The 26,664-nt window shown below is 37.8% G+C and overlaps 2 protein-coding genes and 1 non-coding gene across 9 annotated transcripts in view; 1 reads left to right on the top strand and 2 right to left on the bottom strand.

The window, feature by feature from the left end:
• CERT1 (ceramide transporter 1) overlaps positions 1 to 25,960 on the bottom strand; it is a 147,199-nt gene extending 121,239 nt beyond the window's left edge. For 4 of the 7 annotated variants that reach the window (XR_010413103.1, XR_010413102.1, XM_045896593.3 and 1 more), the window contains exons 1-2: positions 25,528 to 25,763; positions 19,578 to 19,712 (exon numbers count right to left, since the gene is read on the bottom strand). Coding sequence is in view for 5 of the 7 variants with exons in the window: in XM_045896593.3 (XP_045752549.1) it covers positions 19,578 to 19,712; positions 25,528 to 25,623 (231 nt within the window). In the remaining 2 variants the exon portion in view is untranslated. Of the gene's footprint in view, positions 1 to 19,577; positions 19,713 to 25,527 lie in introns of all 7 variants that reach the window. The other 3 variants (XM_064596251.1, XM_045896599.3, XM_064596250.1) reach the window with 3 other exon arrangements.
• Positions 167 to 359, bottom strand: LOC123836889 (U2 spliceosomal RNA). The gene has a single exon (XR_006789108.1). It is a non-coding gene; the product is annotated as a U2 spliceosomal RNA (small nuclear RNA).
• Positions 25,961 to 25,985: 25 nt separating the features above from the next.
• POLK (DNA polymerase kappa) overlaps positions 25,986 to 26,664 on the top strand; it is a 74,713-nt gene continuing 74,034 nt past the window's right edge. The window contains exon 1 of the mRNA XM_064596248.1: positions 25,986 to 26,312. The gene's annotated coding sequence lies outside the window, so the exon portion shown is untranslated. The remainder of the gene's footprint in view (positions 26,313 to 26,664) is intronic.

Genomic DNA, 26,664 nt, shown 5'->3' on the forward strand with positions numbered 1-26,664 from the left:
TTTTTTTTCCTCTGCATCTACTGAAATTTGTTATGAATTTTTGTCTTTAGTTTGTTAAAATGGCAAATTACAATGACTGATTTACAACATTAAATTAACCTTGAATTCCTGAGATAAAGTCCGTTTGGTCATGACATATAATCCCCCCTCCTTTCTTTTTGTCCCAAGGGGATGCACCATTCCTGGAGATACTACAATACAAGGTCGATGCATGAAGTGGAGATGGAGCAAGCTCCTATTCCATCTCTCTGTTCCCAAAATCCATTTACTATATTGTCCTTGGATAGAGTATATATCAGATATTAAAATGGTAAGAATAGATACTACACATTATCATAGCCAAAAAGCTGAGAAGTGATACATAAACCTTTTTGTATACTATTGATTTGCTAATATTTTGTAAAGTAATATGGTATTTATGTCCACCATAGAGCTGTAATTAATTTTCTTGTGATGTCTTTGTTAGGTTTAGGTTTCACAGTTATGCTGGCAACATAACAAGTGTTGGAAAGACTTTGCATGATATTGGGACTATTTCTTTGAATGTATTAAAGAACACACCAGTGAAGTCATGTGGGTATGTTTTCTCGGTGGAGGAGTTATTAGCAACTTCAGTTTTTTTAGACCTTGGCTTATGCAGATTTTCTGTATCTTAAAAGTATTAAAAGAAAAAAAATAATCCTATAATTACCGATACATATTCACTTTTTCTGATACTCTTCATTAGTTCCTAAAGATCTGTTTGCCTCTGGGGGTTATTTCCCTTCAGCCTGCAAAAGTTCTGTTAGCATTTCTTAATGACATATTGGTCTGCCCACAAGTGCTCTTTAGTTTTCCTTTATCTAAACGTATCTTTATTTAACTTCATTTTTGAAGAATATCTTCACTGAATACAGAATTCTGGAATGATAATGTTTTTTTATTTCGTTCCATTATAAAATGTCTTCTGGCCTCCATGATCTTACCAAGAAGTGTACGGTACTTTGAATCTCCCCACTTATGTGTCATTTTCTCTAGCAATGTACAAGATTTTTTAATCTTTGGTTTTCAGCAGTTTGACTATGTGTTAAGTTTCTATTTGTCTTGTTGTTTGTTGAGCTTCTTGAATCTGTAAATTTATATTTTTCACCAGATTTTGAAAGTTTTACTATAATTTCTTCAAATATTTTTTCACTTTCTTTTCTTTCAAGACTCCTAAAAACCCATTTAATTCTGCTCATTTAAAACAAAAACAAAAAAACCCTCCAAATTGGGTTAAGAATGACTTCTTTTGATCTGTATTCAAAATCCTGATTATTTTCTCTGTCATCTTTATCTACTATAAGTCCCAGAGAATGAATGGTTTTTATTTCGGATATCATTCTTTGCATTTCTAAAATTCCCATTGGTTCTTTTTATATATTTTTTCTTTGCTGAAATGGCCTACCTTTTCATTCATTACAAGACTATTTTCTTTTACCTCACATAATTATAAAACCTAATTTAAAATCTTTGTCAGATTATTCTAATATCTTGTTCATCTTGAATTTGGCATTTATGTCTTTTCCCTTGAGAATGTGTTATTTCCTGGCTCTTTGTATGTTCAGTAATTCTGAGTTGACCCTGAATATTGTGAATGTTAGGTTGTGAACTCTGGATTCTGTTATATTGTTCTAAAAAATACTGTTTTTGTTTCAGCAGGCAATTAACATGCTCAGACCCAAATTGCTAATTCTGTCATGTGTTTAATGGGCAGCAGCTAGGATCTCAGTTCAGAGTAATTTCACTCTGGCTTGCAACACACACAAATGAGGGGTCAGGTACAAACTTGGGCAGAGTTTTATATTCAGAATTTGGGGTTCCCTTTCTCTAGCTCCTTTTTTCTGGATTATCTCCTCACTAACTACATTCCTTCTACCGGTACCGACAGCTAAAAAAAAAAAATGGCAGGTGTTCTTTAAAGGAGTTTCAGCTCCCCCGCATCTCTGCCAAGGTGGCAAGTTATTCCAATCACTTTTCAGACTACTTTTCATCTGCCTCACACATAGATGGTTCAGAAGTCAACCAGAGATTTAGGTAAAGTTTTTATACAATTTTGAATTCCCCTTCTCTGGCTTCTCCTTTGTGGATTCCCTCCTCATTTTCTATCAGCCCTGGTTGTACCAGAACCTTTCTCAGGTTCTGTTGGTCAAAAAGATGCCTGTCTGTTTTTTCTGTTAAAGTTTTAGCCACCCAGTACCACCACAATGGAGATTTCATCCTTATTCTACTCACTGCCAAATATCCTGTCCAGAGCTCATGGAAGTCAAAGACTTAAAATGATCTAAGCCAAACATCTCTCTTTTTTTTTTTTTTACAAATAAACACAAAATATTAAAATTTCTTTGTTCAACCAATTCAATTACTTAATCAAGGAATTAAATAAACCCTATCAGATTTGAATAAAATACATCAAACAGGTGCTCTAAATTACAAGTAAGAGAAACTGATTCTTGCTCACTGGGGTTGATTTTGAAGGTATCAGGCAGCTCGTATTGCTAAGAAATATAAATAAACAAGATCAAAAAATGGAAAGGAGCCAGGGGAGACTAAGTAAGAGAACTCTGAGACTACACCGCAAGTGTCATCGGTGTGGAGAGGGGCCTCTTCCTCTTCTGGGCCTTGCAAGCCACTACGGGCACTGCTGCTACTAGAAACTGGATGCTGCAGATGCCAATAGTGTCCTGAGAGAAATTCCCTGTCTGCTTTTCTTTATGATCCTGCTTCACAATAAAGGTAGGGCTGGGGGAGACAAGGGGCAGTAGATGTGGGGGAGGGTAGCATAACAGCAGCCTGATAATCTAGGCCTAATTCAGATGCCCATATACTAATTAAGGGGAGTTGATGGGCTGGAGGGATGCTGGGGTGAGAGGAGAAAATGAGAATCTGGCTCTTGCGGATTCATTTGGAAGACCTTCTACTCAGACCCACAGTAGGGAATTCTTTAAAAGCTCATTTGATAATGAGCATGCCACTTATTAATCATATTGTCTCTCTTAAATCCACCCTTTTATACTGTTTATGCTATTGCGACTGGGATGCTACAAACTACATTTTCCTCTACTAGTCTCCTTTGTTAGGTTCTGCCAATAGGGACAACATGCTAGAAGGAGACGAAGCCAGGAGGAAGGTAGAAAAAAAAACTTGTGTTTTTGATCGCATACTGTTTCCATCAACATCTGTCCAGCAAAGGTCCTTTGTCCTGGCAGGGGCAATCAGTTCCAGTCTCCAGCCTCTCTTAGAACTCCGTGAACCAGACTCACCTAGCCACCTCAGATGTACCACCATCGACTGTGCAAGGGCCACTTATTAGATATGTGAAGTAGAGCTCTACAACATCCCCCTTCCAACTACCGAGATATTAGTACCAACTATACTGGGTATACTTTTCCTTCTAGATGTCTGAGACTCAGTTGCATAGTGCATTTCCTTCTGAGATAGCAGATAAACAGTGAGCCCGTCTCCAGATGTCTGAGCCTCAGCTTCGGAAAGTCCTCCCTAATCAGGCAGGCCTTTCAACTCAGGTATAAGCCTTAGTCCCAAAAGGCTCCTGTGATACTGGTACCAGCACCAGTGGGCAACCCATTCTCCTCAGAGATCCAACTCCCAACTCTACAGGGCTCTCTATCCAACTTACAGGTTCTGATAACCCCAACTTCATCCCTTCACTCCTCTGGCCCCAGAATTTGTAAAAGCTGGTCTCTGCAGTTACTCCCTATGCACTACCCACGATGTTTTCCTTCTGTTCTTTGAGTTCTGAACACTTTCTGAGGAAATACCTGCAGTGGTTTCTGGTTCCCTGAGTGGACCTCTGGATGATGCAATAAGCAGTCCAAAAATAGCAAATGTTCATTTCATAATAGAGTATTAGATATCCATTCAAAAACAGTATTTCCAAAGGTTGGAAATTTGACATCTTAATATGTGGGAAGAAAATAAAGAGGTTACAAAAGCACATGTACAATGCGATCCTAATCATGCCTGCAGCCTTAAGAGCACTTTAATGTATCTATACAACCATTTGTGATTATAGACTGTGTACAATAGAGGCCCTGTTCGGCACACCAGTATAATTCGGGCCCTAGGACAGTGACCTACACTGAAAAAACATTTATTTATCGAATGTGGAGCTGAAATTCAGAAAACTACCGTCCGCATAAAAACACGCACACCAGTGTTCATTAACAGCTTTATTCGTAACAGACCCCAAAAGGAGGCAACCTAAATGTTCTTCAACCGGTGAATGGTACACAAACTGTTATACATATACTACCCAGCAATAAAAAAGAACAAATTATCAATATATTCAATAGCCTAGGGGATCTTAAGGAAATCACACTGAGGAAAAAAGCCAATCTCAAAAGGTAACACTGTATGATTCCATTTATGTAAAATTTTCAAAATGAGAAAGTTACAGAAATGATGAAAAGATTACTGGTTGCAGGGGTTAGGGATGAGAGAGTAGGCTGGAGGGAGAGAAGAGAGATAGCAGTGACTATACAGGGGTAGAATGAGGGTTCTTTCTGCTGGTGAAACAGTTTTGTATTTTATTGTAATGGTGGTTACAAGTTATAAAATTGCATAGAACTACGTATACACACCTGCATGCATGCACATGTACACACACACAAATGAGTACATGTAAAACTGGTAAAATGTGAATAAGGTCTGTGGGTTGTACCAATATCAATTTCCGGGTTTGCAACTGTACTACAGCTACGTAAGATTTTACCATGCACAGAAACTGGATGAAGGATAAATAAAACCCCTGTGCTCTATTTTTGCAAATTTCTGTGAAAGCACAGTTATTTCAAAATTAAAAGTTAAATAATAAATAATAATAATAAATAATAAAATAGGTGTCACAGAAGTTATCACATTACTCTTGCAACTTTTTGTATAAAATTATTCCAAAATAAAAGTTAAAAATGATTTATAGAAAGAGCTGTCTCTTTCCTTACGAGAGACCCCTGAAAGCTAGCTGCTTACTCTCTCTTTATATCCCATTGTTAAAGGGAGACAATGTCATCAAACAGTTGACAAAATCACTAATATTAAAATCAAAGATTAAACACACAGGAGAAAAAAAAGGAATTCTGAAGAAACAGTCAATGACTTGAGGATCAAAAGATAAATTTACACAGACACATACCATGTGACACATGTACATTCATGCGCATACAAACATACACAATTTATCATTTCAACCAGGCCTCTTCCTCCAACCTCCAAACTTTTACCTAACTGCCTCTTCTATATCTTTTCCTGAATGCTTAAGAGGAATCTCAACACATCCAAACATGGCCATCTAATTTGCTTCACCAAACTTCTCCTGCAGGCTTCTACATTTCTGTAAATGCTAACTACCAATTGCTTAGACCTGAATCACGTGACCCTTCATTTTTCTCACATCATATGAGGCATCCATCAGCAAATCCGCAAACCTTGTCAGCTATACATTCCAAATAAATCTGGAATCCAATCATTTCTCATAATCTCCACCAATACTACTCTGATCCAAACCACTGCTATCTCTCCTCCGGATTATTTGCATAGCCACTTAGGGCTGCCTAATTCTGGCTTCCTGCTTCCATCCTTGCCTTCTATAATCTATTCTTTTTTTTTTTTTTTAAGATTTTTTGTTTATTTTTTAACAGAGAGAGAGACAGCGAGAGAGGGAACACAAGCAGGGAGAGTGGGAGAGGGAGGAGCAGGCTTAACGCCAAGCAGGGAGCCCAATGTGGGACTCGATCCCAGGACCCTGGGATTATGACCTGAGCCGAAGGCAGACGCTTAACGACTGAGCCACCCAGGCGCCCTACAATCTGTTCTTAACAAAGCAGCCAAAAGTGATCCTGTTACTAGGATTAAATCACTCTACTGCTCAGGCTTCCAATAATTTCCCTTCTCACTCAGCATAAAAAGTCAAAGTCCTTACAATGATCCACAAGGCTCTAGACAACTAGGAGCACCACCTCTGTGCCTACTTTTCCTACTACTTTCCCCTTGCCTATAAACCATACAGGCCTCGAGCCAGACAGACCTCCTTATAGTTCCTTCAACTAGCCCTGGAGAAACTTGACAACTGCTGCTCCTTACCAGGGCTCCATTCACCACATTAATTTTCCTCTTTGAGATTTCTACTCAAATACCTCATTTTGCCCATTATAGAACTCCCCGCCATACACACAAATTTTAGGATGTTGTCTTACAAATGGTATCAACTAGAATTGGCAATGTGACATATAAAATAACAGTGCATCTTAAAGTTGATGGTCAGACTCATTAAAATACAGTAATACTTTGCCAGAGAAATCTTCCAAGACTCACCTTACAATAAAAGATGCTAAAATAACAAGAGCCACTTAATAAAAATGTTACCTACTTTAAGAGAGCAGAACCTAAGATTCCCAGACAAGGTTAGTTTGCATAATCTCACCGTCCCCAGTTGCATAACATCTTTCCTAAGACTTTGTTTTCCTTTTCTGTTTGTAAACCTAACACGCAAATATTGAGGGAAATATTCAGTATTCATTTCAATGTTTTTCATTTAACATATTGACTTGATGTACCCTCTGGGTATTTTGTCTCTTATTTTTACCTCAATTTTGGGAATTTCTGAATAAACAAAACCCTGCTTTTAATATTTACCGTGAGGTAAAGGCTGGACCATGATGCAGGCAGCCCTGAATTTATTTTCAATATGCTCTGACATCTAAACCTGTGCTGTCCAATATAGTAGTCATTAGCCATGTGTGGCTAGTTTGAACTAAGATGAGCTGTAAGTGTAGAATACACACTGGATTTTGAAGACTTGGAAGAAAACAAAGAATGTAAAATATCTTAGTAATTTTTTTTTTTTTTTAAGTAGGCTCCATGCCCAGCATGGAGCCCAACATGAGGCTTGAACTCACAACCCTGAAATCAAAACCTGAGCTGAGATCAAGAGTCAGACGCTTGGCGCGCCTGGGTGGCTCAGTCGTTAAGCATCTGCTTTTGGCTCAGGTCATGATCCAGGGTCCTGGGATCGAGCCCAACATTGGGTTCCCTGTTCTGCAGGAAGCCTGCTTCTCCCTCTCCCACTCCCCCGCTTGTGTTCCCTCTCTTGCTGTGTATCTCTCTGTCAAATAAATAAATAAAATCTTAAAAAAAAAAGTCAGATGCTTAACTGCTTAACCACCCAGGCGCCCCAGTAATAATTTCTTATGACTGTATATTAGGATGACAATATTTTGGATATATTGAGTTAAATAAAATATAATAAATCAATCTCATTTCTCCTTTTTTGATGTGGCTACTAGAAAATTTTCAATTACATATGTGACTTGTATTTGTGACTCACATATTTCTACTGGACAACCATGATTTAAAACTTTCATTCATTTATTTATCTATGTAACCAGCCAATCAATGAAATATTTATGAACACCTACGATTTACGAAGTACCATTTGAGGCACTGAGGATACAGTGGTGAGAATGAACAGGTCCTTAACTTTGTGGAGCTCACATTAACCACATCATCACACAAGAAATGTAAAACTTCAACTGTTAACAAGCCATAAACAAGAAAGGTGCATCATGTTAAGAAAGCCTATAATAAAGGAAGTAATCTAGTCAGGCAGGCCAGGGAAGGTTTCCAAGGAAGTAATACCTGAGCCAAGAGAAGGATGAAATGGAATGAACAGAGGAAGAAAGAAAGAACATTCCAAACAGCAAGAAAAGCACATATAAAGATCTGTGGCAGGAAAGAGCAAGCCTAGATAAAACCCTGAAAGTATAGCATGACTGGAAATGACACTAGGAGAGGAGGAAGTCTGGCAAGAAATGAAGTTTAAGAAGACGGCAGATCATGCAAAACCTTATAACCCAAGAGAGCCTGAAGCCCAGCAGAGAAAGGATAGTATAATGCATTTTCTTTTTTTCACTGAGCCCGAAATGCTTCATTTCACTTGAGAAATTCAGATATTAATTCTTTCATCTTAAATTACTTGAAGACATCAATTAATAGACTCAAGGAGATTATTAGGATGACTAAAGGAGGTAACATAAAATACCTAACAATGCTTAGCACATAACAGTTGCTTAGTCCGTGTTTCTTTTTTAAGAATCTTATAGTTAAGACAAGATGAGGACTGGTTTGTTGAAAAGGTGTGGCTTGGTTTGGACCCAGAGAAAAGACAGGGTTTTGATAGTGGAGGAGGGAAAAGACATTCTAGATAATGAAAAATTCAATAAACATCGTTAGCAGAGAATGTCAAGGTGCCAGTTAGACCAGCAGTAAGGTTGATTTGGCGGATGTTCATCTGTTCGACTCATAACTACTCCGTTTCTGAGACAATCACTTAACTTAACAATATACCAAAGTCTGAACCTTTTATATCCATTGTCCATTCAGACTGCTAGCACCAATAACACAACTAATAGCAATTCCTCTGCCTTTACGTATAATGACTCCATTCATTTAAATGTCAGATCAAATATCAAAGCCCAGAGAATAAGCGCAGTTAAGATAATGAGATATCCATTCTTTACTTCAGCATAGCTATTTTTCTTGTTTTAGGAGAGCAAGAAACTTCAGCATGCATCAGAATCACTAGAAGACAGAATGCTGAAGCTCATAGCTGAGTTTCTGATTCATTAGGTCTGAGATTGGGCCCGAGAATTTGCAATTCTGTCAAGTTCACAGCTGATTTTAATGCTAATGGCCTGGAGATCACACTTTGAGAACAATGTTCTCTGCCATATCTCCCTCTTTGTTATTTAATACTTCCTTGTTTTGATAGGGCACATTTTCTAAAAGAAAGCTTTGTAGAATGTGTATTTGCGTGTTTTTTACGGGAATTTTCAAACATATGCAAAATAAAGAACAGGGTAATAAACCCCCTTTTTACTCCCACCAATTCAAGCCCTTCCAGATGGATTATTTTGAAGCAACTTCTAAACATATCATTTCATCTGTAGATATATATCTAAAATAAGACATTTTAAAATGAACGAAGGTAAATAAGACATTTTAAAAGCCACAAGAAGTAAATTTTTTGAGACATTTTAAAATGCTTTTATCTACCCTTATAGTGCCTTAATGGTTTGGCTGGCTATAGAATTTAGTGTCGAAAATAATTCTTCAGAAGCATGAATGCATGGCCCATTGCATTTTAGCTTCTAGTGTTTTGAGAAGTCCATAGTCATTTTGAAACCTCATCCTTTGTTGTGATTTGTTTTCCCTCTCTGGAAGCATACAGGATCTTCGTTCTTCCCAGTGGTCTGACTCAGCACAAGGACGTGTCTTTAATAATGGGTCTTTTTTCATCTAATATGCCGGGCCTTCCTTGACCCTTTCAAAGTGAAAACTCATATCCTTTCTTTTTTTTTTTTTTAAGATTTATTTATTTTAGAAAAAGAGAGGGGAGGGGCAGAGGGAGAGAGCAACCCAAGCAGACACTGTCCTGAGCGCAGAGCCCCACCAGGCTTGATCCCAGGACCCTGAGATTACGACCCTAGCGCAAACCAAGAGTTGGACACTCAACTGACTGCACCACCCAGGCACCCCAAAACTCATGTCCTTTATTTCTATGAATTTTTCTTGTATTCTTTTATTTTTTATGTTTTCTATAAAATGTTTTCTTACATTCATCTCAGTAAACTCATTATGTTTTTGAAATCAAGATTTTTATACTCTTGTATTCTTTTATTGACGCTACCTTTCTTCTCTCTTCCTCAAGTTTCTAACACTCAAATATTAAAATTCTTGGATCATTCCTTAATTTTATCTTTTCTCTCACTATCTTTTTTATCTTCTTCTCGATTTTCTGGGAAATGGTTAGAATTCTATCTTCTAACCTTCTGATTTTTTTCATCACTGCTACTGTATTTATAATTTCCGACAGCTCTTTTTAATCCTTTCTTTTTGATAGTATACATTTTTGTTTCATGATTCCAAATTCTCTGAGAATACAGAGAAACCAAATTTTCTTTATTTCTGTGGGATATTTGAAAATTTGTTGCCTCATCTTGTATTTATTCTCTTGATCTTTTTCATACTGGAAACCTCATATGCCTGGTAGTCCTTGACTGTCTGTTCATTTCTAGAAGTTGGGGATCCACAAAACTGACTGGAACCTGAAAAGTTATGTATGGGCAGTTTATCAAAGATGAGCTTCACTGCTGGCTAATCCAGTTGGGCCACTTTGTTGAAGAAGCTCTGATGTTATCTTTAGGTCTTTCCTGTTGGGCTGGCTGACCCGTGATCTAGACAAGTCTCCAGCAATCTCCTGCCCTTAGTATGAAAGTTTGTCACTTAGAGCTTGCTGAACCACGTAAGTGAATAAGGGTAAAGTTAAGGTCTCCGTATTCAGTGCACACTTCCCCTAACCACCTCTATTTTAGTATCATTCCTTGTTTTCAATTGCTTCTAATTGCATTTCCGCACTCTCCAGCCCAGAGACCACTATTTTATTATCCCTATAGAATAAACCTCCTAGGGCACCTGGGTGGCTCAGTCGTTAAGTGTCTGCCTTCAGCTCAGGTCATGATCCCAGGGTCCCGGGATCGAGTCCCACATCAGGCTCCCTGCTCGGCAGGAAGCCCGCTTCTCCCTCTCCCACTCCCCCTGCTTGTATTCCGGCTCTTGCTATCTCTCTGTCAAATAAATAAAATCTTAAAAAAAAAAAAGAATAAACCTCCTATCTTTACCAGGTTAGTGCAGGGGTAGGTCAACCACCCAACCACACAGAGTTGGGAGAGAAAAATCTGGGGATCTGACTGCTTCTTAAACTGATACTCTGTATCCTTATTTTTTACAACTTTCATATCCAAATTCTTATTAAAGTGTTATATTATTGCAATGTAAATCTAGTTCTCAGATTTCCCAACTGATAACTTAGGATTTGGGTTTCCAGGACCTATTAACTCACTTTGCACTTGTCCATCTGTTTTCCAGCTTCTAAAATGCTCTCTTCTATGGTCTTATCTCTGGTTCTCCCTTTTCGGTTTAACCTACTGACTTTGGGCAAGGAGATAAAGTATATGCATCCTTACTGAGATGAATTTCCTAATTTTTTAAAAGTTAAATGAAACCACTTAACAACTTTAACAACAGGAGAAAACTTCACTGCGTGAAACTGGGTTTATACGTAAGTTTCAAGAATCATTACCCAACCCTGTCTCCTGCCCTTGATACATTATTTTAGAGACCACCTTAATTTCTGGATGAGCCTCAACTAATCATGGCTTTTTGGTCGTTTAGTACCTTATGATCAATTTATAAGTGATCTTTTTCCTTTTTAAGTTATAAATCCTCACTAGTGGGTACATATACTTTTAAAAGAAATAATTGTTGGATAATAGATATTCTCTAACTTGGGGACCAAGAGAATATATCATTCTTTATCAGCCATGGTTTTCTTGTTTCAGTGAAGAAACAACAAAGGTCAAGCACACATAGCACTTACTCCAAAGAAGCTCAACAGCAATACCAGTGAATTGACTACATGATGAATTGTAAGCAGGTAATTTTAAATCTAAAGCTCTGTCACATAGCGTCACTGTGTGCCCAAATTAAAAAATAAAAATTTAAAGAATGTGAGAAATGCTACCTCTCTATAAATAACCTATTTAAAAACCTAATAATAGTGCTGGTATCTTTGTAAACTATACTGGGAAATAAATAGCCTTCAAGGGCTCCTAAGAATTCAGAGCAAAAAGTCTGCAAAATATACATTTAAATATGTTTTAAATGTAACTGATTTTCTGATGATAGTGACAAAAATCAGCCTTTTAGGTTAGGAGAAAATATTTGCCAAATATGTGTCTGATTAAAAAAAAAAAAACCACCCATGTCTGATAAAAGTTACAGTATCCAGAATATCCAAAGAACTTTCATAACTCAATATTAAGAAGACAAACAGAAACAAAAGATTTGAACTGACATATCACCAAAGAGATACAAATAACAAGCAGATGAAAAGATATAAAATATTATTAGTCATTATGAAAATGTGAGTTGAAACAACGAGATATTACTACACAGCTACTAGACTAGTTAAAATAAAAACAAAAAACAAAAAACAAGCAATGACAAAATGTTGAGCAACTGGAATTCTCATGCATTGTTGGTAGGAAAATAAAATGGTACTGCCACTCTGGGAAACAGTTTGGCAGTTTCTTATAAAGTTAAACATACATTTACTGTATGACCCAGCAATCCCATTCCTAGTTATCTACCCAAGAGAAATAAAAGCGAAAGTTTACACAAACAGCTGCACATGAATATTTACAGCAGCCTTACTTATGGTAGCCTAAATCTGGATACAAACACACATCCCTCAATGGTGAAGGATAAACAACTGTGCATGTCTATACAGTGGAATGGTACTCTAACAAAAAGGAACAAGTTAGGGATAAATGCAACAACATGGATGACTCTCAATAGCATTATGCTAAATGAAAAGCCAAACAAAAAAAGCTTCATTACTGTATGATTCCATTTATATAACATTTTGGGAAAGGCAAAACTACAAGAACAGTGGTTTCCAGAGGTTGGGGATAAGGAGGTAACTGACTACAAAGAGGCAGGCGAGAACCTTCTGGGGTGATGGAAATTGTCTGTATCTTTCTGAGGTGATGGAAATTGTGGTAGTGATTACATGATTGTATTCATTTATGAAACCTATAACTGTACACTTAGAAGGGGTGAATTTTACTGGATGTAAATTATACTTCAATAAATCTGAGTTTTAAGAAGGCATGACATGACTTAAAACAATAAATAGAACAAGGAAAAAAGTTTGTCAGGAACATGCAGAAAGCATATAAAAACTGAACTGTTTATATACATATATATATACACACACACATATATATGTAAAGAGAGAATAAGAGAAACAGAACAACTTGGTGGAAGAAAAGTGGTCAAAGGAAATGAATGAGAATCTGTTCAAATAGGAAATGGAACAACATATCCTGGCTCTAATAAGTTATCTGCCATCTTTGTCACCCTTTAATAAAAGGCTTTGCCAGCTTCCCCTTTTCTTTATTTTTAAACTGTAGGCTTTATTTCTAATACAAACATTAAAATAAACTTAAAGAAATCTGAGTGCCTATTATATACTAAGAACTGTACAAGTGCTTCTATGTTATTCTATTGAATACACGTAAGCATCCCATACTTAGATCTTATATCCTCCCCATCTTTAACCAGTTAAGGAAGGTGAAACTCAGAGAAAGGTACCTTTGGCCATAAGAAGAGACAAGATGAAACCCACGTTTGACTTCAGAGCCCATGAATGAAATGTTAAGCACTTTGGAAATTAAAAGATATAATGCTGAATAAAAATACTAAACAAAAACTGGTATATGCGAAGCTTAAAAGACCTTCAAGAAAACTAAGAAAATAAGCCTCCTGCTAACTGTTTTAAGCAGGCAAATCTAGAAAATTATGTATATTCCTTGCTTTATGGAAACATCAATGTTAAAATGTAGACTATATTTATCATAGAGATTTAACAGAAGGCATTAATAGTAGATCACAAATTTTAAAGAGCTGCTTTATAAATATTTAACAGGCATGTTCTTGCAAATCTTACACAAAATAAAATACATCATATATATACATTTTTTCCTATGTTCAGTGACATGTGATAAAATAACACCAGATGGAAATCAGGAGACTTGGGTTGCAGTCTTAACTCAAGTATTTAGTGTCATGGGTTGAATCGTGTGCTCAAAATGTATCTGTTGAAGCCCTAACCCTGCATAACTCAGAATGTGACTTTGTTTGGAAACAGGGTAACAGAGATGTAATTAGTCAGGATGAGGTCACACTGGAGTAGGCCCCTAATTCAATATGACTGGTGTCCTTACAAAAAGGGGAAATGTGGACATGAATATGTCCACAGAGAGAACACTATGTGAACATGAATGCAAACATGGGACTAATGCATCCATAAGCACCAGAATGCCAGATGGCCAGGAAACCACTAAAAGCAACAGAAGGAACCAACCCTGATTACACCTTGATCTGACTTCTAATCTCCAGATCTGGGAGACAATAAATTTGTTGTTTAAGCCACGCAGTTTGTGGTACTTTGTTAGGGCAAACCTAGCAAGCTAATTACATTCTGTAATTACATAATTTTGGGCAAATTATTTCAATATTCTGGGTCCTACATTTCAACAAGTAACCTTTTTTATATTTTTCCACTTACAAAACCTTTTACCGGGCGCCTGGGTGGCTCAGTTGGTTAAGCATTTGCCTTGGGTTCAGGTTATGACACCAGCGTCCTGGGATCAAGCCCCATGTCCAGTTCTCTGCTCAGCGGGGAATCTGCTTCTCCCTCTCCCTCTGCTGCTGCTCTGCCTACTTGTCTATCAAATAAATAAAATCTTAAAAAACAAAACAAAACAAAAACCTTTTACCAAATATTTTAAATATTTGAATTATATGAATTACATTATTCGAGGCACATTCAAGCTACCTAAACACAGAAGATATTTCCAAATGAACTGAACAGATAATTATTAGTTTTTCAAGGCATAAATCTTAGTAGTTTAAGACTCTAATTTCTTTAGAAATTCATAGGCGAATGCTCCTCAAATAAGAATTACCAACTAATATCTTATCTAGTACTTTTACTTGTTGTATATACCTTCCTCTTTCTACCAGTTCAATATAGCAAAACTACATACTTCATAAAAGGCCAATTTCTTAAAATTTCTCACTAATAGCGTTCCTTGTGTAACGATTATTTATGGCACACCACTCATCTTTGGTGATATCCAGTTTGCTAAACATTATTCTGTATCATAATTTCTTACTTTGTAATTCCACCTTCAAAAACTTTTTGGATCTGATTAGTCTTTATTTGGCACTTTAAAACTTTTTTGTTTAGTTTTATAGTTTTCTTCAATTTGAATACTTCCTTCCCTTGCTTTTACATCTCTATTAGCTTCTTTAATTTTCCCAAGATCTTTCAACTTCTCCTTCAATCCCTACTTACCAAAGAACTATTTGGCTTTAATTTTTTTAAATCCAGCAATGAACACTTTCACTACCTTGCAGTTTTTCCTCTGAAAATATTAAACCATGAAATTGTGGATATATTTCCCTATAGCCAACCTACAAGAGTAATAGGAATTCCATTCATTTCGTAATTAAGGAAGTTCTACAAAGTTTCAGGTATACAAAGTCAGATACCTAGGGTGAGTTGGGACTACAGACCCTAGGCAAACCAATTCTAAAGACATTACTATTTTCATTATACCAAATATCTCTACCTACCTAATTCCCAAAACATCTTATCTCAATAAATGGAAAGAAATCACTTCTTTTATCTTCATGAAAGAATCATGAAATGTTGGTTGATGAAATATTAGTAATATAATTTTAAACATGCTACAAAGAGGAGGAATACACAAACCAAGTGAACAGATGAGAGAGCAGAAACAATCCCAAGTACACACACAGGAATGTAATATATAATGAAGGTGACATTTCAAGCCAGTAGAGAAAAGCTGAATTATTCAACTAATGGCATTAGAATATACAGTCATTTGGAAAACAATAAAAAGCTAAATTCCCACCTCACTCCTTAGACTAAAATAACTCTCATAGGAATAAAATTCAAATTTCAGATGAAAATATAGCTATGTATTATAGTCTTTTAAGTGGTAAATACTATCTAAACATAACTAAATGCAGAAGCCATAAAGGAAAAGGTCAATAAGAGTAAGTAAAAAATTTTAATTTCTGTAAGGCTACAAAAGACTATAAACAAGGAAAGAATACACAAATGACAAATTGTGGAAAGTATTTGCAACAAATATGACAAATGGCCAATTACCATGTTATCGGGAGCTTCTATAAATCAATAAGGAAAGAAAAGAAAGAACAAGAAATGAATAAATGACTGGAAGAGGAAAAAGAAATATAAACGGCCTATAAACATATGAAGTTACTCTCATAAATAGAAAATGCAATTTAAAATATTAAGATATTATTTTTATCTAGCAGTTTGACAAATATTTTAACATCTGCCAAAACCCAACTTCCTCGATACTTGAGGGTATGGGAAAATAGGCACTCATACATTACTGGTAAGAGTGAAAAGTGGTACTCTTTTGAATAAGTCATTTGACAGTAACTATTAACAAATTTTAAAATAAATGTTTGTTCCCACAACATTTGCAATAAAAAAAATAGATATAATCTAAATGTCCAAAAAGAGGAAGGGAGCAAATAAACAAGATATGGTACATCCATACAATTCAACAGAATATAGTAATTAACACCCAAGTCATGCTAAAAGAAAACAAGGTAGAGATTTAATATGATGCTATTTGTGTAAATAAAAATGAAGGATATAAACAAATAAATGCTTCTTAGGCATTCAAATTATTTGGAAGAACAAAACAGAAATTTAACTTTTTATTTCTTGAATGCAGGACTAAGAGCAAAGAGAAGCATTTACTTTTTAAACCTTTTCATGCCATGGATCACATTTTTTTACCATGAGTATTTTATTTAAAAACAGATTTTTAAAAAATAAAAAAGTTTAAATACTCCAAAAACACTGCTTTTGATTGAAAAAATACAACTAACATATATTGAACATCTACTATTTGGCAAGTTTTGTAGCATGGACTAGGTCTTAAGCAAATAACAAACTATAGTAATTCAGAAATTCAACATTCTTTATATATTTACTCTACATACAGATAGCTTATTTTTCATAAAATGAAGAAGTAGTGTTTTTTTCCTCACTCACTCACTCACTTACAATCCCTTTACATTAAGAATTATTTCCAAATAATAAATTCTCCCAGGAAACACTTTATTCTTTGAAAATATTTCACCCAATTTATCATCACATAGCCAAAGAACATGATTAAAATAAATTAAGAATGACTTAATTGTTAAACTAAAGTTAAAAGTGAATTTAACAATGAATTAGGTTCTATCAGAAAAGGTGGGCTCAGACACCAGGTTCACCAACAAGTAATATGTTAATGGTTACAATTCTTCAAGTCCAGATTTCTTCACATATGAATACTGTCAATTTTATAAGGGTGCCATGTGAGCAAATTCAACATTGACATTTACTTTTTGTCTTCCGAGATGAAGTGATACATATAATAGCCATACTTAAGAAAAGCGAAAGATACCTATTTAACAGAGAAGATTAGCATTATATTTCTGTAATTTAACTCAAGTGCATGTTCTATTTGTAAACTTCACTGTGAAAAGTTCACTGAATTCAGTTATATTTTGTAATTTCCTTGATATATGTAACAGTGAACCTTTGAACCCACAGAGCAAGGAAGAGACTGAAAGTTGAAGGGTTTCAGGAATATAAATGTTTGTGTTTCTTCCTACAACCTGTTTCACTTTATCGAGGGCTACCAATCAGAATCTGCTGCCTCATTTATATTTTTACCTTCTCTATCACTGCTTAGCTTACTGAATACCACTAGGTCCCTTCCTCATCTCCTTTCAAATTGTATCACTTTCCTACCCATTTCTTTGACCATGTACCACAATGAAAGTTCTGCATGCAAATATAGGTATAACAACAACAACAAAAAAAACTACAAAGAAATAAGTTGTTTTTTCTGAGCAGATGCAATATAATTGTTTGTTTGGTCTTTTTTTAAGATTTTATTTATTTATTTGACAGAGAGAGGCACAGCGAGAGAGGGAACACAAGCAGGGGGAGTGGGAGAGGGAGAAGCAGGCTTCCCGCGGAGCAGGGAGCCCGATGCGGGACTCGATCCTAGGACCCTGGGATCATGACCTGAGCCGAAGGCAGACGCTTAACAACTGAGCCACCCAGGCACCCCAATATAATTGTTTATTAAAATTTTTTCTTTTCCTTAAATAAGCCATGCACTATCACCTCAGTTCATAACTCAAAACAGGGTAACTATATTTAACTCTATAGAAACTAACATAGTACTCTAGGAATACTAATATTTAGTAAACAATAAAGATAAAATTTCATTCCTCCCATTTTCACATCAGCCAACAATGTCTTTTCAAAGAATCAAGTGTAATAACTAACAAGCATTTGACAATATGCAAAAGGAAGGAGAGGAAGAATCAAGGAAAGACACTTCAAGATTAAAAACATGTTTGCATCCATTATTCTGTCCTCTAGCATAATAATCTATCTCAAGGGAAATAAAACCCCAAAATACAAAACTATACACAACTTCAAAATACACCATATAATGTACAACATACAAGTCAATACTGAGCTTTTTATGTTCAAAGTTTCTTTAAAATTTCTTTCAATTTAAATTTCTTTAAAATTGTTCCCAAGAATGGAGAGTAGTAGTTTCATTCTTAACACTTACAAACAATTCCTCTGCAAGTTTTTCCAACTCAATATCCAACTAAGTTTGTTTTCAAACTCTGAATATACATGAGGGGTAGAATGTATGAAAAATAAGAGCAAAATATAGTAAGATTTTCCTCAAATGTGTAACATAAACATATGTAAGTCAGATTTAGAAATCAACAGACTCAAAGTATACTTTTCACTTTTATAAGCAATGTAATTTCTATCCTGTGAATTCTCTTTGAATGTATCAGTAAAATCTATGATTAGGTTTTAACATACCCATTTCTAGATTTTCAGTACAATACCACCCTTAACTGACCTCCACTTAACTGACCTGCTTTACCCAACATCTTTTTTTGCTCTTTTATTAAATATGCCATGGCACACTGACTATTCTCAACTTATATGCTATTTTTAGCATATTTAACCACTTCTGATCCCACAGGTTGAGTTATGTTTCACAAATCAGTTGGTTGTTCCCAAACCTGTTTATGCCAGTTTACCTGATGTGGTCCTTACATAATTAATATTACATAAGTCTATGGAATACGGATGCAAAAAGAGAGTTGTTTCTATGTAAACTAAGTTGAATGCAGACTAAGTAGAATGACTCAATAAAGGTGAGTCATTCTTTAAAAAGGTACTGAATTAGACAAAGATGAGACATCTGTAAAATATTAAGGAAACCATAAAAAATCAGAAGAACCTATACTTTGGGTTTTTCAAAACTATCTTTAAGTTTTTATTCCACTTTAGAGAAATCAAAACTGGAAATTGCAAATCATGCATTATGGATATAGTTTACAAGAACAACTTCTCTCAATTCCACATTCAAAGAGATGGTGTTAACATTATATCAAAAAGCTGGCAAATGAATACAGATTTAAGTATTTTAAGTTAAAATTTTTAAATGTTAAGATACATTTTTGTTTTCTGCTTTAACTTCTTCAATAACCTGCCACGTAACTGTCCTAATCTCATCAGATATGAAGTCTTCAAATAAATTTTTTTCTGAATCTCTTAAGGGCTTGCTATAACAACTAGAAAAATAGTATCTGTCTTTATAAAATAACTTTATGGAAAGAAGTATTAGACTCTATGCTCCACAAAGGCAAAGATCTTTCTCTCTTATTCACAGATATATCCAAGCCGCTAGAACAATTCCTAGGGTACAGGTGATGCTCAATAAATACTTGTTGAATGAAGAAGAGGAACTTACTGTGATGACAGCCTTGCTAAGACAGATGGATCCTCTGCAGCCATACTCTGTCTCGTCTTCAGATTTGTAGTAACTCAGAGTATTATTTTTTAAAACTACCCAACGATCCTGCCACCCATGAATGTAGTTTGTCCACTGGAGGTAAGGGGGTGGGGGGGCGGGAGGGAAAAGGAAAACAAAATATAAAAGTCAGTATTTTAGAAATCCAAACTTTCTGAAACAGCTATCAATCTAATTTTAAAACCAAAATGTGAAAAGTTCTAGCTTAATTGTAAACAGTATAAATGATTATAAAAAGTGAGAAGCTGAGATTTTCTAGATTGTATGATTTTCAGTAATTTTTACAAAATTATAAATACTATATTTTCTTTTTTTTAACATTTGAGGAATAAAACTGATGCAGAGTTCAGTTAAAAATTCTGCTTTTGGGGCACCTGGGTGGTGCAATTGTTAAGCGTCTGCCTTTGGCTCAGGTCGTGATCCCAGAGTGCTGGGATCGAGTCCCACATGGGGCTCCCTGCTCAGCAGGGAGCCTGCTTCTCTGTCTCCCACTCCCCCTACTTGTGTTCCCTCTCTCGCTGTGTCTCTCTCTGTCAAATAAATAAATAAAATCTTAAAAAAAAAAATCTGCTTTTTTTGTGTGTCTTCATCCTCCCCTCCTCACCAGCTTCATGACACTTAAGATTGTTTTGGTCTCTACCATAATTAACATATTCAATAGAAAAGTAAGTGGTTTATAGCCTCTCATTCTCCTACGCCAAGTACTGCATGAAGCTTTCAAATCAACAGAAGTATGAAGCTAATCATGGCCTAATTCTACTTTTGTTTAAGTTGTTCTTATATGAACATGTATGATATTTATAACTCCATCCAAGCAAAAATACTAGATATTAATCTTTAAGTCTATATCAACTTTACTTTTTTGTCCATAGAACTCAATACTACATATTAAAAACAGTTAACTCATTTTCCAAGTTTCTCTGAAGATCTATTTTTTAAATCCAAGAATAATAATACAACTATTAAAAAAAAACTGGTTTTCAAAAACACTTGAATTATCAGTTTCTAGTGCCTATAAATGGTTTCTGTGTTGCTAAAGTCTTGCTGCACACTGCAGATCACAATCAATAAACTTGCAAAGCCAGAAATGCAACCTCTACGGGAATTCTTGATTTTGTATATTTTTATGCTTTGGGGGTTTTATGTATGTATAGATAATTCCAAAAACTAATTCCAACACTATCTGCCAAAAACTAATTAAAAATGGACTGTCAAAAATATACCGCATTGGCTCAGGCTCTATACCCATTGAGAAATCTTTACTTTTCTATTCCCTACTCAGCATGTTTGAGACAGTTCAGCTCTTAAATCTTCTAAGGCCCACCATTACGACCCTTCACTGAGAGCTCATCCATGCTGGCAATTTAACACATTCTTTCCCATGAGCTCCCTAATCACCATTTCCTTATTTCTAACTCCCTATGACTTACCACCACTTATACACTGACTCGAAACAACAATGGTTACATACAAAACCACATTCATCTCCTCCAATAAGGTGCACTTTCTTCCCTATATTCCTATTTCCTTTGCTATACTGGTATTTCTGCAGTCAATTCAGATTCAAACCTGGCTGAGTGTTCCTGTATTGTATGGACAGAGTAGTGCATATAAAATCAGATAGACTCTATTAGTTACATAAGGAGTTTCGACAAGTTATTTAACTTTTCCGAGCTTTACTTTCTTTGCTTGTTATTTGATTCGCTGAAAAAAAATCATGAATACCCCTACTATATTCATAAGAGATAATGTTTCTTGTCAATCTTTACAGCCTGTCATCAACTCCTATTCATCTTTCCTTCATATTAAACCCTTAAATTTGGCTCTTCTCTATTTTCAATTAGTCCAATCAAACTGTCAGGTTACTAGACTCCTGAGAAGGCTTAACAACCTTACCTCTAGCATCTTTTGTATTTTCTTTCATAACTTGCACAATCTTATTTACTTATTAAGCACATTGGCTTACTTATCTTACATATTAATCTCACTGAACCACTAGCTCCAAAACTTACATGGACAACTCCCCATTGCCTATAATACAGATTGTTTAGAATGGTATACCTTAATCCTACCTCATTTCCAATTACTGCCCCTCAGAAGGCTGGTAACTGTGACTGTGGTCAAGTTACTTATCCTCTGTTTCTTTGTCAAACTCTACCTTTTAAAGTTGTCAAGATTAAACAAGAATAGACTTACAACCCTGCCAGGGACACAATATTTTCTCAGTTGGAGACAGAGTTATGCAGAACTAATGAAGCTTAACCTTCAGTGCAGTTCACTAGAACAGACCTCTTGCAAAGTGACAGAATGGGTTCCAGCAATTGTGTGTCCATTTTTTAAGTTTTTTTTTTATAGAGGACCCAATAAATTAGGTAAGCTTCAAGACCCTTTACTTATTAGTAAATGTTAGCTTCTCCTAGAAGGCAGATTTTTGCCTTTCTCATAACATTCCCTCACTCTTACCCATCTAACAGAGACAAGGCAATATGCTATACACAGAAGCAGAATCAAAGATTTATGGTCCCAATAGTCCAGCGAGCATAATTTCAAGAGGAAAACAATACATTTAGAGGAAAAGTCAGAACAAGTTACAAATAAAATACTATGGGAGCTCAAGGGAAGGAGATCTAAAATGGTTGGCAAAATACGAAAAGGCTTCATGCAAAGAATAGAGTTTGAGATAAACTCTAAAGATGGGGGCTCCTGGGTGGCTCAGTTGGTTAAGCAGCTGCCTATGGCTCAGGTCATGACCCCAGGGTCCTGGGATAGAGCCCCCGCATTGGGCTCCCTGCTCAGCAGGGAGTCTGCTTCTCCCTCTCCCCTTCCCCCCCCCCCCCGCTCGTGCTCCCTCTCTCTCTCTCAAACAAATAAATAAAATCTTAAAAAAAACCAAACTCTAAAGATGGACAGAATTTCACTCAACAGTTAGGTATGTGGAGAAACAAAAGATAAGGTAAACCTTGAAGGATGGAGAGAATTCACAAGAAGCTTGACGACATTTATTTTATCCAGGCTTAGTTTCTCTCAAGTCCCACTAAGGCATGAATCTTTTCCCGTCAATTTCCATCCCGATATTTGTTATAACCAACTAGAATTATTGTCTCTCCAGTATTTGTGGAACCTACGTGCTTAAGAAGTGATTCCATAGGGGTGCCTGGGTAGCTCAGTTGGTTAGGCATCTGCCTTCGGCTCAGGTCATGATCCCAGGGTCCTGGGATTGGGCCCCACATCAGGCTCCCTGCTCAAGGGGGGAGTCTGCTTCTCCTTCTTCCTCTGCCCCTCCCCCATGCTCGTTCTCTCTCTCCCTCAAATAAATAAAATCTTAAAAAAAAAAAAAAAAAAAAGAAGTGGGCGCCTGGGTGGCTCAGTTGGTTAAGCGACTGCCTTCAGCTCAGGTCATGATCCTGGAGTCCCAGGATCGAGTCCCGCATCAGGCTCCCTGCTCGGCAGGGAGTCTGCTTCTCCCTCTGACCCTCCACCCTCTCATGCTCTCTCTCTCTCAAATAAATAAATAAAATCTTAAAAAAAAAAAAAAAAGTAATTCCATAGAAAATATGCTTCATAGATATTTCCATGTATTTTAAATTACCATACAGAAAAAAAAACTCTGGACTGGTATATTTCTAATATAAGTTTATGCCCTCCTGCCATTCCAAATTCATTCCATTTGGGAGGGGAAGAAACAAAACACATTAGTATTGAGACTTATCTACATTACTCAATTGAAGGAAAAGAACAGTTGCTGAGTTCTAACTCTTGTATAAATTACCAGGTGAATACAAATGGATCAAAATATATACGTATTTTAAATTTTAAAACATGTTTTCAATATAAAATATTCTTTTTTTAAAAAAAGATTTTTTTAAATTCATTTGACAGAGAGAGAGAGAACACACACGCACAAGCAAGGGGAGTGGCAGGTAGAGGGAGAGGGAGAAGCAGACTCCCCACTGAACAAGGAGCCCGACTCAGGGCTCGATCCCAGGACCTTGGGATCACGACCTGAACTGAATGCAGACGCTTAAGCCACTGAGCCACCCAGACATCCTCAATATAATATGTTCTTGATTAAAAAGCTTCCAGAAATCATTATTTATAACCATACATTGTTAAATTTCACAGAAATTGCCTTCATAGCTGTTAACAAAAATACCAAAAACTATATTCCTGTTGATTCTACATATGCAGCAACATCAAAGTTATTTACCTACCACAGAAGTGATCAGAAAGTACATTTCTCGACATTTAAATATCAAAGAGATAGTTTTCCATTTTTTGTCATACGGTATACCTACTATACTGCTCTGCAAACAGTGAATACTCAGAGAGCTTTGGGGACTCTTTCCACCCGTCACCCCTCAGCCCCCCCAAAATAGTAGTATCAAATAGGTCAAAAGTTCAGCCTGTTTTATAAAATACTTACCACCACCAGAGTACTAGTTTGGAAGTCAGCTTTCATTTAATGAGAAAAGTGAGGAATCTACCAGAATTGAGAAGCAAAGAACACACCTGAAATTCCACCTGAAAATGTATAGCTTCTACAGAATGTGTTCAATACAGATTCCTAAACTACAACCCACATTCAATCTAAAGAAACCCTAGGGAGCTTCACTTTACTGAAAGGCTTTCACTGCAATTCTAATGATCACAATACCAAGACACATCATGATTTTTCTGCTATGTAAATGAAAGTTAACCCTTGCAAGTCTTAATTCTGACATTCATGTCTTACCTAACCCCCTTTTCACCACTTTCTAAAGATAACAGAAAAACCTAATAAGAAACAATTCCACAATAAATGTCCAAATGCTTAGCCAAAATATGTATACGGGAAGCAGGGTGGTTTCTTAATAGTCAGTGGCTGCACATGATCTTGTATCTTATGACTAGCTTGCTGAGGGACTGGCCATTTCTAAAACTTTAACAGGAAGAGAGAAGCAAGTAAAAAAGGCAATGCGGATCTTCTAATAGCAAAAACTTTAAACGAACAAACAAGTCCCAAACCATGTACTATCAAAAGAAAAAAATCATCCATCTTCTCTCCTAAAAAGGGGCTCATCCACTTTAACTAATTAGCCTTACAGTCCTACTACTATTCTGCTTTGCTAAAATTTTGAAAAAGCGTTTTTTAAATTTTCAGGAAAATTAAGATGTGTTTTCCTTACTCTGGCCCTTTGCAAGAATATTTTATTAGTAGTAGTTCTCTTCTTCCTGGACTAAAGGTCGGCCTCTATTCTGACATGTTCCAAGTTACTATGAATATTTCTTGTACCTATCACGTGTCGATTCACTAGCTCTTTTCTGAACTGGGGAAAAGGATGAGGGGAAAAAGTACAAAAGTCCTCCTCACTGAGACCTCTCACTATACAAAACTTGGCATAGTTTACCACCTCAGATTTCCGCACCATGCCCAGTTGCTCCGGCTACTGTCTATACCGCCGCATCCATAGAATCTTACAAACCTGCTCTGCATCTCTGGACTAACCTCGTTTGAAAAGGTCCGATATGTACTGCTCCCATACCCGGTCGTTCGCACACCGCTGTTGCCCAACCCGGATTCCTACACCCGGGACAGATGTCGCCGAGTCCCAAGTCACGGTGCCCATCCTACTCCCAAACCGAATCCGGGGTTGGGACACGTCTTCTCCAGTCTTCGGCCGCCACCCCCGGGCCCAGGGCAAGTGAACAGGACAGTCCCCTTCTCCCCCCCACCCCCACCCCAACCCTGGCACTCCTGCGGCAGTACTCAGCCCCGCACCCCGGCACATTCCGCATCCCCCGCCCCGGGACAGTCCGTGACTCCCGCCCAACCCCACCCCATCCCCGCAGCGGCTCGCCTCGCGGCAGGTGGAGTCTGAGGAGGGGGCCCTCGGACCCGCGGGTTGCTCACCTTGCTGAGGACTCCGCAGCGCTCCACAGGCGGCCCGGACTCAGTCTCCGGATCCTCCTCTGAGCCCGACGAGTTCCAGCTCTGGTTATCCGACATGGAGGCGCGACAGCCGAGCAGGAGACCGGCCCCCGCTCCCTGAGCTACGCCGGAGGAAGCGTCCAGTACCCGGGGTGAAGGGTCGGAGGATGGCGAAGGGAAGAGTGGCCGCTCCGGCGCAGGGGGGAGCTGGAGGAGGGACGAAGTCCGGCCGCTGCGCCCCCGCCGCCGCCGCCGCGCCTGACACCGAGCGGACCGGGGAAGGACGACAAGCCGGCCTTTCCAGCCGTCAGCCGCCGCCGTTGCCGTGACCCCTGCGCTGCGCCCGGCGCCACCACCCGAACTCAGCCCCTTCGATGCCAATCTCAAACACAGAAGGAAAAGGAAAGAAGGGAAGAGAAAAATCCAGCTGCAGAAACCCAGGTTCACTCACACCTCCGCTACCGCCGCCATCTTCCTGCCTGGCCCACTATTTACCCTCCCCTCCCCTTTCCCCTCCCCTTCGTCCTCCCATTCTCCCCCTGCTCCCCGCCCCGTCCCCCTCCCAACGTCTGACGAAGCACGCCGAGGGCTGGAGGTCCCCTCCCGCACCCTACCTCCGGTTCTCCCGGGTGACGCAGGGTGGAAAGGTGGGAGGAGCAGAGAAAGGAGGAGGGATGGAGTCCCCGTTCTGTTGCATTCTGGGAAGGACGCTGCTCCGTCAGTCGCGCAGCTTCCTGGGAGTTGTAGTCGGAATCCTGAGGCAACCGGTGAGTGTTCCGCGCCCGGAAGGCTGTCGCCTTAGGGACCGGTCAAGTGGTGGGTGGGCTTCGTTTGACAGTTGTGTGATCCGTCCCCTCAGCCACCCTTCTATCTCTGCCTAGTGTGTTTATGACGAACCTGCGGAGCTTGCGGGCCCGGACGTGAGATAACTCTCTGCTGAGGATGCCGGGCCTGCCTTCCACGGCTGTTTCCTGAAAGCCCGGGAGCATCTTGCCACTTTTCCCGGGTGGGAGTGTACCGGGCGCTTCTGCCTCTACCGCGGGCCAGTGGTTTGCGACCTCTCAGTGAAAACGGGGTTTCTTTCCGCCAAATTCCCTCTGCAAATGTTGAAGGTCTTTT

Source organism: Mirounga angustirostris, unplaced genomic scaffold (assembly GCF_029215605.1).
Source record: "Mirounga angustirostris isolate CCGP_5_RB_7025 unplaced genomic scaffold, mMirAng1.0.hap1 SCAF_7, whole genome shotgun sequence".
NCBI classification, from domain to species: domain Eukaryota; kingdom Metazoa; phylum Chordata; class Mammalia; order Carnivora; family Phocidae; genus Mirounga; species Mirounga angustirostris.